The sequence below is a fragment of the Brachionichthys hirsutus genome, unplaced genomic scaffold (genome assembly GCF_040956055.1).
Source record: "Brachionichthys hirsutus isolate HB-005 unplaced genomic scaffold, CSIRO-AGI_Bhir_v1 contig_202, whole genome shotgun sequence".
Lineage (NCBI taxonomy): Eukaryota > Metazoa > Chordata > Actinopteri > Lophiiformes > Brachionichthyidae > Brachionichthys > Brachionichthys hirsutus.
This window is the reverse complement of record NW_027180319.1, coordinates 714,559-728,412: the sequence shown is the minus strand read 5'-3', so window position 1 is coordinate 728,412 and position 13,854 is coordinate 714,559. Positions and strand designations below refer to the sequence as shown.

The following is a 13,854-nucleotide window of genomic DNA, read 5'->3' as shown; positions in this document are numbered from 1 at the left end:
GGGTGCGTTTGTCTGTTTGTTTGTCTGTCCGAGCGCATAACTCAAAAACTAGTAACCCAATCGACTCGACATTTTTACACAAGCAAGGTTCTGTCCGTGGCTCGGTCCTCCCCGAGAACGGCGTTGATCCGGATCTGGATCCAGATTCTAGAATTATTTTTACATCTGGAATTGTGCCTGTGCTGTAAACTGCCACTTTAAGAGGGAGGGACACGAATGGCATGATGGGAAAAAGAGTCCAGAAGGACTCTTGTAGTACGTTCCGGAGCAGCAAGCTAGAGCAGGTTTGGCCCCTCTGATCTGGAAGCCCTGTTTACTGTCTCACAAGATCGAATAGTCTATTGGAGGCGAGGGTCTGCAATCTCTGATTGTCGTTTTCTAGTTTTAAATGGATGCACTTCTGTTCAGAAACGTCTTAAGAAAAATAACATTTTGCAAGCTTGTTTTAATTAAAGTTTGAAGTAAATCCTCAGCACTGAATTTTGTCTTCCACTTATTTATATCATTTATTTTCTTCATTAATGGACAAACTATACAAAGTGTGTTTGCGACAAGTTTATTGTATTGCCAAAGCTGTACGTGTTCTATAAATATTTATTTTTATTTTTTCCCAAATACTGGAGTACTTACACATGGCATCTCAGTTCACTTATTCCCTCTAGTAACAGCAGCTGTCTATCTAGTACAATGGCAGAGATGAGCAATAAACTGGTTTAATGAAAAAAAAAGTCATAAAGTAGACAAAATAAATTGTCTCATTCCCAGCAACTAGCAACCCTTTGAGCTGCTTCAGATCAAGTTCAGTCTTATTAATACAGCCATGTTATTCATTAAGGGAAAAAAATCATACAGACCATTTTCTGAACAGTTAACATCAAAATAAGAACATCTCCAGTGATATAACAGACTTATATATTGCTGATCTGCAGACACTAATGACCACGTGAACACAAACCCACACACGTCAGTGTTAATAGAACAACAGGAGCAGTTCGGGACAGAAGCAACAAGGAGCCCCCCTCCCCACCCCCATCTACTCGGTGGGCCGAGCTGTCGGCTTGAACGTGTCAAAGAGTCAGAAAGCTGCGAACGTTGATGTGGCTGGTGCTCTCCTTTGGTCACAACCTAATGCATGAACTGGCTTATTTCCTTGGCTGCTTATGGAAGGTTAGGTTTAGGGCACTCCAAAAACCACAGTGTGTAATACTGAGAGTTTATCAACAAATTACTTTAATGGGGGGGGGGAGAAAACCACTAATCATATGTTCACCAATTAATCGAATTACTAGTTGCAGCCCTAGGGCGACTACAAGAGGCACCGTTCATGGATGTTGGGTCAAACGTCTTACAAGTGGTTGCAATTAATATTCAGTTCAACTGGTGTAAGAGGCCAAGACAATGGCAATATATGTTTTGTTTTATTTTTCTGTAATTGGAAATTTGAAGGGAAAAAAAGCCAAACAATTTTTTTTAAACGTAATTTTTTTTTTAACATATTCAGAGGCTGATGTGGCCAGAAGTCATCGTACATGACAATATTAGGATAAGTTAATTTCCTGGCTCAGGTTAACAAATGCAATACTGACTAAATAGTCTAAATTTCAACAGTAAATGGAATATTTTACATAGACATAAATTGCAGCCTTCCTCAGAGACCAGAAGCATGCCATGCAACAGCGCCCCCTGCAGTGACAGTGGTAGAATCCATGTGGGTTTGTGTTCTGCCTCACTATCAAAGTCACTTCTCACACGACACAACCTGCAGTGGCTGAATTCAAGCGGCAAAGTTACAGTATCTTCTTTTCCAAATTATCACATCACTACTTGCTGCTCTGTAATAACACCTGCAGTGACATCACTCATGAGGGGTGTGGCCTGAGTTTGTAGCCTAGAGAACAACACAGCAGTCGTTTTTGGTCATATGTCGGTTGATGATCTAAAGACAAACTTTAAACACTTCAAAAGAAAAAGAAAAAAAAGTTGTCTTTCATTCATCACCCTGTGAACGCCAGTTAACTGAAAAAGACCTGGCTCTGGCAAAGGCTAACTACCTATTAAGTATTGCACATCTAGTAAAAAAAAAAAATTGAACTTTTTTTTTCCATAGAAATGTACAGTCAATATATGTATATATTAAATAAATACTATATATAGAAATATATATATAATATTTATTTGTAATCCTCATATTAACATGCAGCAGACCACAGACGAGAAATGTTACAGTAGAACAAGAACAGTAATTCAGCCAGGGGGGGCCGATATAGGGAAGCGAACACACACATCATTTTGGGGCTCAAACCATTAAGAAGCGTTTACATGCGGTGCTCCGGTGCAGCATACAGTAGCATCTTCAGTATGGAACATCCGGCGCTACAGACGGTCTCCGAATGTTTCGCCAGATTTAACTTGGATTGGAACTTTACAGAAACCACGTATCACAAAATATCACAGTCAAATAGAGATGGGCGGGGGAGGGGAAGACTACGTTGTAGTGAATTGTGAAGGCTGTGCACGGGACCTGCATGCACTTTGCCTCAAAGGTATCCCCCCTCATACTGGTAAAACCGATGGGTTCAGTGGGAACATTAGCGGACGGACGTTCACACTGAGAAGAGCTCGAGTAACTTCTCCCACATCAAGGAGCAGGCAAACATTTAGCTATTATCACTAGAACGACAGTGATTTACAGACATCACAGAACACACACGTCTACACAACAGGGTCAAATAACGGTCTGAGGTTTGTATATACAGGGCCAGGGTGCAGGAGTTGTGTGCTTTGACTTAGGAAGGGGATTGTCAGGAAAAACCTGTGGTTTTAGGGCCCGAGATGCATTTCAAGTAGCGAGGCACATCGAGGATGGGGAGGAAGGGGGATGGAGAGGATGTGGCGTGTAGACTAGCTAGTAAAGGGTCTCGGTGACAGAAGCTTGGGTTTTCCGTCCGCCTCCTTTCCCTTCGCTGCAGCCACATAGGAGAAAAGGCAGAGGACGGAGTAACAGATCTGATGTGCCTGCAGAGGAAGAAACCGCCATGAGGAACAGATTCCAAGAACAGGGACGGATCTGGAAAAAGAAGCTCCGGCTCTTTATGTCTGGGTTCCTGTTTAAGTTATAGTTTGTCTGAATACTGCTGATTAATTTGTTTATTCCTTCTTCAAGCAACAGTAGATATATTTTTGGCATATTATCCCATAATGGTCACTTTTGTCACCTCACAGCAATAAAGTACATCCAGTGCTCCTGGTGCTACTTACAAGAAGAGACTAATAACTGAATGTGCAAAACCCAGACATTTAGGGTGCTTACATTTTCTGGTGTTTTTGTTACCGACTAAATTAAGATAATCATTAAAAATTCATGAGAATAAAATGTGGGTTTTTATTTCCAGATGAAACAACCTTCCAAAGCATATTTGTAAATTGTGGTGCATTTTTCAAATCGCTGAGATTCCGTTTATTTGCATACAGTATATAGAGTGAGGAGCTGGGACCCGTTCAGTGGATGAACACGTAAAGTCACACGCGTGGCTAGACTGAGCAGCTAGTTCTCTACGTACATGCAGTGCTGATGACTCCGGCAGAAGAAGCGAGGACTCACCATGGGTGTCTTGTACTTGTGGATCACCACTTCTTTAGTTTCAGGAACTATGCCAGTGCAAGAGACAAAACAAATGACTCAACGGCAGCAGGAACATTACTGTTACTGTTTGAGCGTTTTGGGGGTTTTAGAGGTAGACATAAAAGGTGTAAAATGGGATGTGGGCCAAGAAGAGTCCACCTCAACAGTCAGGAAGTTCAGTTCAGAGAGAAAAGGGACAGCCTCCACTCCGGAACCCCCTACCGCAGTGAACTGAACATTAAAAGACGTCACAGAAAAGCAGCTACCAGAGTCCAAAACCCATTGACCCAGGACCATGTCACTGTCCACAGGACATGTTGACTTTTCATTAGTAACTGTGAACCCATAGAGGTGAAAAAGCAGTGGTGTGGACAGATGTGAAATGTTTAACAGCCCCAGCAAAGATCTCAACTTGCTAAAAGATAGACTTTTAGAAAATGTTAGAGAGATGGAGTTTTGGGGGGGGTGATCTCCAAAAATGACAAGCAAGTGATGAAGGAAGCAGAGGGAAACTCAGGGCACATAAAAGAAAGATGAATTCATGAAAAGGGCCATGAGGGAAATAGTCAGAATTCGTTTGAATAAGAAAGGTGACAACACTTTACCTGCTGGAGAATGAAGGTTTTCATAGTGGCAAAGATGAGGGCAACATTACAAAAGCAGCACAGAGACACGGCAGTAACCCAGCCTGGCACTCCACCTCTGATCTCTGCTCCGTCAGACAGTAAGTCAACCTTTTTGTCCTCAGTGTTAACCCTTCACAGTCCCACTGACAAGCATGTCTAGCCTAAAGCCTCATGTCACCGTCCACTGGGCTAGACGAAAGAAAACGTAGGCCCTCAATCCTTTTTAAAAAGGGCTACTGTGTTCTGCTTCAGCACAAAAGAAATGGGACAAATGTTTCACTTTCACAGTAAATAAATCCGCAATTAGAAATCAGAATATGACTTATTCTAATTTAAATGTAATCAAATCCAGTCATTTAGTGGACCTCGATAAATGACTTTGAGTACATGTCATTACAAGTCCCAAGGAGGTTTAATTTTTACCCATGTCTAGACAAAAATAAACTATCGAATGGATTTCTATGAGTCTTGATGTCAGGAAGAGTCCTAAGCTGGAACAGACGCCATTAAACTGTGTGGTGGATTCCAGATTTCACTGACCGCAATCTTTCTCTATATCAAGTCCTACATCCTCCTTCCCTGTAAGCAAAGACTCTGCTTCTCATGAAGACCCATTTCAATTTGTACCCGTGTCCAAAATATGGTCAAAACTTTCTGTCCAACACTGGGTTGGATGGAACTGAATCACTTCTCTCAAACGCTGTCCCTCTTTATCAACTAAATGAAATGTCACTCGCTCTGAACTTCAGTGCTGCCGTGCAATTTAAGGAAAAGCACATCCTCAGCAGAATTCATCACTCAGGAAATCACCTGCAGGAATCGTCGTCTCGGTACTCCTCCGAGAGAGCGATTATCCAATTTAATGAACCCTTATAAAATCTCATCAATACATTAGCCATGAAGCCGAGTTACTGCCGTGCTGAGTACAGGCCTAGAATCAATAGATGGTGTAATTACCAAATTCCTCCAGGACAAAGACTCCCTTCACTGTATTGCACTTTTTAATGTGACTCAGCTCTATGAAAACCTAAAAACAAACAAAAAACAAACAAAACAGGACAGAACATTATTAACTCAACCACACTGGATGGAAAGCAAAACACGTTATATTTAAAAAAATTACAATTTTAAACTTGTTTCACTCAGTATGAAAGGTAAAAATAAAACAACTACACATGCAAGCTTTTATCATCTACCAAAAGAAAACAAACACACTGAGAAATTTCCATGATTAAACGCATACATGGGCGATGGTCAGATGAGGAGAAAGCATTTAGCCTGCTCAAAGCTCAAAACTAATTCAACATAACTTTTTCATCGATCAAGTGTATCAGAACTGGAAAGTTTACACTTAAATTTAGACGTAAACAGCAAAAGCAGTTCAAAACACACTTTCTATTCAGAAATGTAATATGGCCCATATGATGCAAACATGGAAGTTCTATATGAAAATGTAGACAAGGACAAAAAAATTTGATTTGCCATATAGCTACGACAGTTAAAAGGAAAGATAGAGGGATAAAAAGGAACCCAATAGGGTTCAGTGCTAATAAGCAAACACAGCAGAGGTTGTGTACCTTCCGCTCCTTGCAGGGGGAGAGAGCATGGGAGAAAAATGGTTTGTATTATTATCGGACAGAAGAGCACAGACACTCGACGCAACTCCTCGAGGGAGCTATCCACAGGAGCCTCGTATTGTTTCATAGCAAGAATCGAGCTAAGACCCAGAGCCAAATGAAAAATGCATGACAAGAGGGAGCAGCCCCAAAAATAGGAAAGAGGGACAAAAAGAGGACTAAAGGTTTTACAAGGCATTGAGCGCTAAGTTCACCTTTGTTGTCAAAGCCTGGGGAACGCCTTAGTTCACCAGAGCCCTCCATGCCTCCTCCTCCAGCAACAAGGGCTGGCACCAACATCACTTACACAGCAGAACTGATGATTGAGGGACAGGAAATCTTGCCATGATGTATAGTGAAATCAACTCACTGCAGAGCTGCCATGAACTAATGCCCATCACTGAAATAGTCATACAAAACCAGCTCTGACTAAAGTTGTACTCTGAAACCATAATAACTATCAAAGAGGATGGCTCACGAGCAGACCTGCAAACACCCCCAAGCAAACAAAGCAAAGCTGCTCATAAAAATCCGTTACTCTGGGAATGGTCAACATGGAGCGTCTCTAACGGACTCATCTTTTATTTACTGTATTTCACTTAATGGGGAAATCTTTTCTAAGCGTGGCACTCAAACCCCTTGAAATATGAGGCACAACCTATTCAACATTCAAGTTAAGCCAAAAGAGCCAAAGGTACAACAAACAAAGATAATAAAAGACTCTTTAGCAACAAATAAATAAAAAGTCACTCCACTAGATCTGACCAAGCAGAAGGTCTGGGTTTTACAATAGTGGTACGCAGAATGCTATTTGTGATGCTCACAGTGATATAATATACACTTAAACCTGCAATTGCAGGCAACAATATAGCCTTAATTTAAAAAACATCTTTAATAGATTCATTTTGATTCACACATTCAATATGTGCAAATACAGAATGCCGTGCAGGTACAAGATATCTGGAGTACTAACACTACAAAACAGCAGGTGGCACTATGAGCACATTAAAATGGGAGGCTGAGGCCGGCAAGCCAAATTATATTTCCCCATGCAGAACCTGCAACACTTGTCATTCACCCAATCACTTTTAATTTAAACAAAGCTAACAGCTGGTGACAATGACATCTGATCGCTGCTGTAAATGACATGCAGGACCGGTAAGTGTGACTTTATTCCATCTTCAGGTCTTCTCACCCGTCTCCTCTAGACAGGAAGCAGTCACTCTGGGGTTAGACTGCCCTCAGACAGGGCGGGGCGGGGGGGTCTCACTCACGCTGCTTGTTGGCCAGCTTCACAAATCGACAATTGGACAAAGTGAGTCCATATTTGGAGATTAAAGCATTTAACTTCTCTGCTAACATTATTAAATCGAACAATGACCTTCCTACAGCAAATAATGTACGGTAATAGTTTTCAGTCCGACTGCCATTTCTGCTATGTAGTTGAATTGTGTGCCTCCCTCCTAACAGCACTGTGAAGTGATTGATAACTGGTTCAGGCTGCATTAGCAGAAATCAATTTGACCGTCACAGGCTCAGCCTGCTAATGGAATGAACTCATTCTGTCATCTGCTGTTACTTAGACCGAAGTACTCAACACATTTGTGAGAAAACCATGAACAAAGCTTGATGGAAAATTCAAGCCAAAGTCCATCTTCAGTGAAAATATTTTTCTGCACCTGTACGATATTCTCTTTCTGCCTCTGAAGCAATGTAATAGTAATGTTGTGAATGTACTTGTGAAACATTTACTGTTGTGCACTTGTAGAACTTATTTGATCACTTTGTGAAGTTTTCACTGCATAGTTCCAGAGGCAGAAAACAACACGACAGCGCAGAATCTGAGCCCAAACAGTCAACTGAGCATGCACCTGTTTATCTACAGTTAAATATGGTATATCAGTCATTTTGTGAGCACCACAAATGAGAATCCATTCACCTCCATCACACTGGAGGAGGAAGGAGGATGAAAAATAAAATCATAAAATAGCTCAAGAGGAATCCAAATAGTTTCAACAAAAGCTGTTTGGTTGGATTTTTCACCGATACTGTATCAGATCACAGATGTAGGACAGCTCATGAAAACACAGCTGTTCAAATTCCCTTTTGTAAGACCTCACACTTCCATGTTATTGTTTAATACATATTTGTCAGCTAGCAAGAGGGAGGGGGTCCCTGATCATTCACCATAGTCCAGTCTGAGACTACTCCATCACATTCTAATGAACCTGAACCACAAAATAAAATAAAAAACCCTGCTGAAGACTACCTGCTCACACGTAAGGACAACACACGACAATGTTCAAGGGTCCAAACTTAAATGTGGATAGTTGCTATAAAATAGCCAATTATTAATGAAAAGTCGTTGCTTCAGGTCATCCGTCTTACCGCTGACGCACAACACACACATTAACACTTCATCTGCCACACAATAAATGAACAATGAGTTTTGAGCACCACAAATGTCAACAGGGGACTTGTGTGGAAGAATGTGTTAATACTGTTTTTGGGAAACATGCACTTGAACAAAAACCATGAACACGAACAACAAACTGTTAAAATAAATAAAATAAAAATTAAGCAAAAGCACAAACAGGAATTCTTCCTCTAAGGGTTGAGCATCAGGTGTGAGTAAAAGTCAATCAAGCACCACTGCTACTATTTTTACGACTGTAATTTGATTTTAATGACAATAGAGGAAGACATCAGGGAGGAAACGAGGCAAACAGGAGGGATGAGAAAGGAGGACGGGAGGATGGGATGAGCTCTGAGTTTTTATTTTCATGCCCTTGCGTTGTGTGAGACGACAAGCAGAGTCTCTGCAGTGGTGTTGGCCTCTTACCTGGCTGTGCATGAATTTAAGGTTGATTCCTTCCAATGTGACCTGCAGCAGTCCACCTTCTCCAGACTTCATGTCCTGGACCGGGAACTCTCCACCCAGCTCTGGACCTACAGGAAACCACACGGATGATGAATTCCATCAAAGACCTGACAGCATGCAGGAAAAAATGAAAACCCACTCAAAATGAGCCATTTTGAATGTCTTCCATGCTTGTATTTTGACTGTTGGCAAGACTACACAGCCCCCCGCCCCCGGTGGTTTCTCATAAACCTTGAAGGGTTGGTGATGTTGCTTAGTAAAACCTGTTAAATGCTGAAGTAGGTCCAGATAAAGTGCCACATTACTATGAACAGCATTATAAAATATGGCTTTTTCATGATTTCCATGCAATTATTCAGTTACAGACAAGATTCAGCAAAACCTCGACAGATGCATGCTCGGTCACTCACTCCATACCTGGTTTAATGCATTGCTGTCTTGCTGCAGCTTTCTCCATGCTGTCTTTAACACAATAGTACAGTTCACGACACTAAAATATAAAAATGAAAATTGTTTTAATTACGGTACAAATCAAGGTCACCCGATTGTGAATGAAAGCACAGGATGCAGACAGATGAACATTTGACCTTTTTGGTGTAGAACTTGTTGAGCTGTGTTTCTTGGCCGTTGCGTCTCCACAGACAGAGCACCTTTGTCTTGGGGCAGTAAGTCATGTTGATGAGCTTCTCGTACCACCAGCGCTCATAGACTGTGCCGATGTTGCTGCGTAAGACGATGCAATCATCACAAACCTAAAACAAAAGATGAATAGCATAAGTAAAATAAGCACCAACCTGATTTCTGAAGAAGCATTACAGACATAGTTACAGATGTAGTTTGGAGGACTTAATGTACCTCCATGAAAAAGATGTCTCCTGTGGTATCTGTGCCAGCATGTACAACAAACGTTTGCTTCTTGATGTGCCGGCTTCCACTGGGCCTGATCGGCAGCTCCCGGCCATTCTAAACATAACATAGTTCAGTATAAATAATTACAACGGATTAATACATGTTGAAATACAGTAAAAAAGGCCAGATAATTACCATGTTGGCGAGTTTGTCCAGTAGCTCATTGATCTCTTGGCTGTATGTGAGGCCAATGTGAGACTTTCCCATCAAACGCCTCACTTTCTTCCTGATGTCATTTTTGGTCAGCTAAACAACGAGGCACAACAACAGGAACAAACATTGAAATAAATGGAGCTCAAAAACATTTTATTTGGCATAAATAAACACCAATTATGAGCCTAATGACTAAAAGGACCCATACTTTCATCATGAGCATATATGCAACCATATTGTGCAGCAGGGTGGCCAGAAGTCTGTCTTCATCATCCTCCAGACGCTTACGGTCATGTTCTCCTAATGACAAATATCTGTGTTGACAAATACAACACAGAAAACGAGTATGAGCAGTGCAGAATTACAAACCATTATCTACCAAAGGTGAAGAGGGCAACGCTACATAGTAACGAATAAAAAGCCAGAACCGTTCAATCATCTCCTGAGGTCCCTGGTCCATGCCCATGCCTTCACGCTCCAGCATCACAGCATCTAAGTAGGCATCCTCCCAGAACTGGAGCTGGTCCCACAGTGTGGAGCGCTCCTTACCTGAACACAGGTATGATACACTAATGAAGCTCCTAAATGATGCAAAGCTTGACATCTGAACATCTGAATCTGAATTTCATCCACAACACAGCTTTATCACCTTCCAATTTAAATGTCACATTGAAAACAGTCAAAAATGGAAAGAAAAAAATGTGACAAAAGAATGAACACACTTTTACAATGATGAAAAAAGATATTTGGTTTTCCCAACTTCTATCATGTTGCAGAATACTTTTACATTTCCCTCTTATTTACCAGCCAAATGCTGAACCATTATGTGGACTTCAGATGCTGGAAGCCAATACCAAAACTCATCCTGCATGTAAAAGCATGACATATCAAGCTTTTAGGTTAAAAAAGTTAGTCAGAAAACTGGTTGAAAACACAGATGAAGGTGGATCATCTGGTGGTTATTCCTATTAATAAGATCATAACTTTCATCACTTCTTGTGTTAAGAAATCACACAGTCGTGTGGCTCACCAACAGACAGGAAAAAGCCACACCAAATCAAACATTACACCGAGTCAATCTGTGTGAGCAATGGGCTCACCCAACACACACCCATACAGAGGAAAAAGCGAAGGCAAGAGATTAGCCCTACTCAGAGAAAAGGTTTCCATGGCGGCATCCTCTAGTTGATCCCAAACGGAGCTCTTATCGCGGCCTGTAAGTATTTCCCAGGAGGAGCAGCAGGAGGGATGAAAAGCAGCAAAAGCAGGATGGGGTTAGGCAAAGAGGTGAGAATGGTTAATAATAAAAACAACAGACCAAGCTGAGAACCACACCAGGCAACCGAAACAAGGACAGACACTTCACACTCATTGAGTTCTAATCTACAGCTCACTCTAGTCAAAATCATGCTCAACAGAACCGCGTGGAGGAAAAAGGATCTGTTCCTGTGATTCACCTTTTAACTTTCAGTTCACACGTTAAGAATAAATAATTAACATTCATCAACATTAAGGTGATCACGTGTTTTTTTTTATTCCTTCGAAATAAAGTTCACTCCCGTTACATTATTAGGAAACCAAAGCAAGAGCATGTGGTTCCCAAAAATACCGAAAAAGATACATCAATCTCAGCACTTTAGATTTGAAAGATATTAGTAAAGATGCAAAACAATCCAGTGACAGAAATGTAATTAATGTAACCCGTTTGACTTTACTGTAAAAGGGCTTGGAGGATAGATCATACCCAGCAGGCCTTCACAAAGGTAAATCCTCATGCTGAGGTCCTCCATTGGTGCAGGCGGCCCCTTTGCCATCACAAGTACATGGTCTTTTACATTTGGTTTCAGAGTGTGGGTTTTTCCCTGAAGAGATAGAACAATGTTTGTGAACCTTCAGTTATAGTAGAACTACTATTGTACTTTTAGCTTGTCCCGTGAGGGGTCACCACAACAAATCAACGTTCTCTACTTCACCCTGTCCTTTGCATCGTCCTCCCCAACACCAGCCACTCTCATTGCCTCCCTCACTACGTCCATGTATCTTCTCCTGGGTCGACCTCTAGCCCTGTTCCCTGGCAGTTCCATCCTCAGCATCCTTCTACCGATATAGTCCCCGTCTCTCCTCTGGACATGTCCAAACCATCAAAGTCTGGTCTCTCTGACCTCATCTCCAAAACGTCTAACCTTCACTGTCCCTCTAATTGTCTCATTTCTAATCCTACCCAACCTGGCCCCCCCATAAGGAGAACCTCAGCATCTTCATCTCGACCACTTCTAGCTCCGCCTCCTGTCTTTTCCTCAGAGCCGCTGTCTCTAAGCCGTCCATCATGGCTGTCCTCACCACTGTCTTGTAGACCTTTCCCTTCATCCTCGCTGACACTCTCCTATCACAGAGCACACCTGATACTTTCCTCCAGCCGTTCCAGCCTGCCTGCACACGATGCTTCACTTCCTTTCCACATTGACCCGAGGTACATGAAGTCCTCTACCTTCTTTACGTCTATTCCTTGTAACCTCACTGTTCTCCCTGGGACATTCTCATTTACACACATGTACTCTGTTTTACTACTGCTCACCTTCATTCCTTTCTTTTCTAAAGCAGACCTCCACTTCTCTAAATTCTCCTCTACCTGCGCTCACAATATCATCTGCAAACATCATATTCCAAGGAACTTCTTGTCTCGTCTCATCTGTTAATCTATCCATCACCATGACAAACAAAAAAACAAAAAGGGGCTAAGAGCTTATCGCTGGTGCAATCACACCTCAACACTAAACTCCCCTGTTACTCCTACTGCACACTTCGCTGTTATACATGTACTGGTCTACTCTGACATACTTCTCTGCCACTCCAGACTTCCTCATGCAGTCCCACAGTTCCTCTCTGGGCACCCTGTCATAGGCTTTCTCTAGACCTACAAATTTGCACACAGGTGTCTACACACAGACGAACTGATGTTTGGTGTGGTGCTTGTCAGTTTTGGATAACTAAGCTGCAATCTTTCTGTTTTTCCTTATATGCACGGGAATTCTGAAATTCATCAATACCACCTTCTAGAGTTCATCTAGTACTTTATGGTTTTTATGTTCACATAAGGTTGGTTTGTAACTATAGAATACTATTTCAAGTTGGCTATTATCTCAAATACAAACTATATGATTTATTTATTTCACTTATGGTGAGGTGTGGACTTACAAACACTGTGCTGGTGGCTGGATTGGTTTCAATCTCACTGTCAGAGAGAGTCCCTCTGGACTGATTTAAATGAGGAGCAATCCTCCCAGCCGGACCGTCTCCTGCTGTACTGCTCAGGTCACTGTCAGCTCCAAGAGTCTCTCCAGAGCTGTTGCTTATCTTAAAAAAAAAAAAGAGAACAACAATAGATAAATGTGATGCAACAGCAATTTTTGGTACTGATCCTTATGGTTAATGATAAAAATCATCACTCAGCTTCATCAAGCCATTCAATGAAGATAGGATCTATATCCTCCTAAGACCCAGCCCACCAGCATGTCCTCTGTAGTGGACATTTGTCCATTATAGAGGAAGCATGTCTGCGGGCTGGTCTCAGGGGGATATACTATAACACATATCCCAATAAAAGAGAACATGTTTTAGACGAGAACATATTGCATAATATCTGAGTTGGCTGTGCCCTACCACTGTGCTAGCCTCCGAGTCCTGGCTGGTGCTCCTTGTCAGGATTGGAGGTTCTGAACTTGTTACAGACTCGGTGTCACTCTTCTGTAAACATAAAGGGGAAAAGAGGATGGAATGCAGGGGTACAATACATGGTTAGACATTTAAAATGAGCAGCAAACCAATAGAAATCTTTGCCATCCACAAACCAACACTATAGCTCAGAGGCCTGAGTAATGGCATACACCATCTTAGCAGCATTAGAACACAGGCCGCTCAACCACACTATTGGTGACAAAAGTTTAAAAATAGGCCATTTATCTCACTGAATCGTGGTGCAAAGCCACATTGTCATAGGTTAAAGGAAAATTACATTGTGCAAGTCACATAGTCATAATTTTAGGGAGA

General features: G+C 41.7%; 1 protein-coding gene across 1 annotated transcript in view; it reads right to left on the bottom strand.

Moving 5' to 3' along the window:
* Positions 1-540: 540 nt before the first annotated feature.
* LOC137912605 (MAP kinase-activating death domain protein-like) overlaps positions 541-13,854 on the bottom strand; it is a 34,194-nt gene continuing 20,880 nt past the window's right edge. The window contains exons 26-39 of the mRNA XM_068756742.1: positions 13,468-13,551; positions 13,003-13,161; positions 11,552-11,669; positions 10,959-11,021; positions 10,236-10,356; positions 10,016-10,121; positions 9,790-9,900; positions 9,601-9,708; positions 9,333-9,497; positions 9,163-9,235; positions 8,707-8,813; positions 5,206-5,275; positions 3,602-3,648; positions 541-3,015 (exon numbers count right to left, since the gene is read on the bottom strand). Coding sequence (XP_068612843.1) covers positions 2,902-3,015; positions 3,602-3,648; positions 5,206-5,275; positions 8,707-8,813; positions 9,163-9,235; positions 9,333-9,497; positions 9,601-9,708; positions 9,790-9,900; positions 10,016-10,121; positions 10,236-10,356; positions 10,959-11,021; positions 11,552-11,669; positions 13,003-13,161; positions 13,468-13,551 — 1,446 coding nt within the window. The 3' untranslated portion in view covers positions 541-2,901. The remainder of the gene's footprint in view (positions 3,016-3,601; positions 3,649-5,205; positions 5,276-8,706; positions 8,814-9,162; positions 9,236-9,332; positions 9,498-9,600; positions 9,709-9,789; positions 9,901-10,015; positions 10,122-10,235; positions 10,357-10,958; positions 11,022-11,551; positions 11,670-13,002; positions 13,162-13,467; positions 13,552-13,854) is intronic.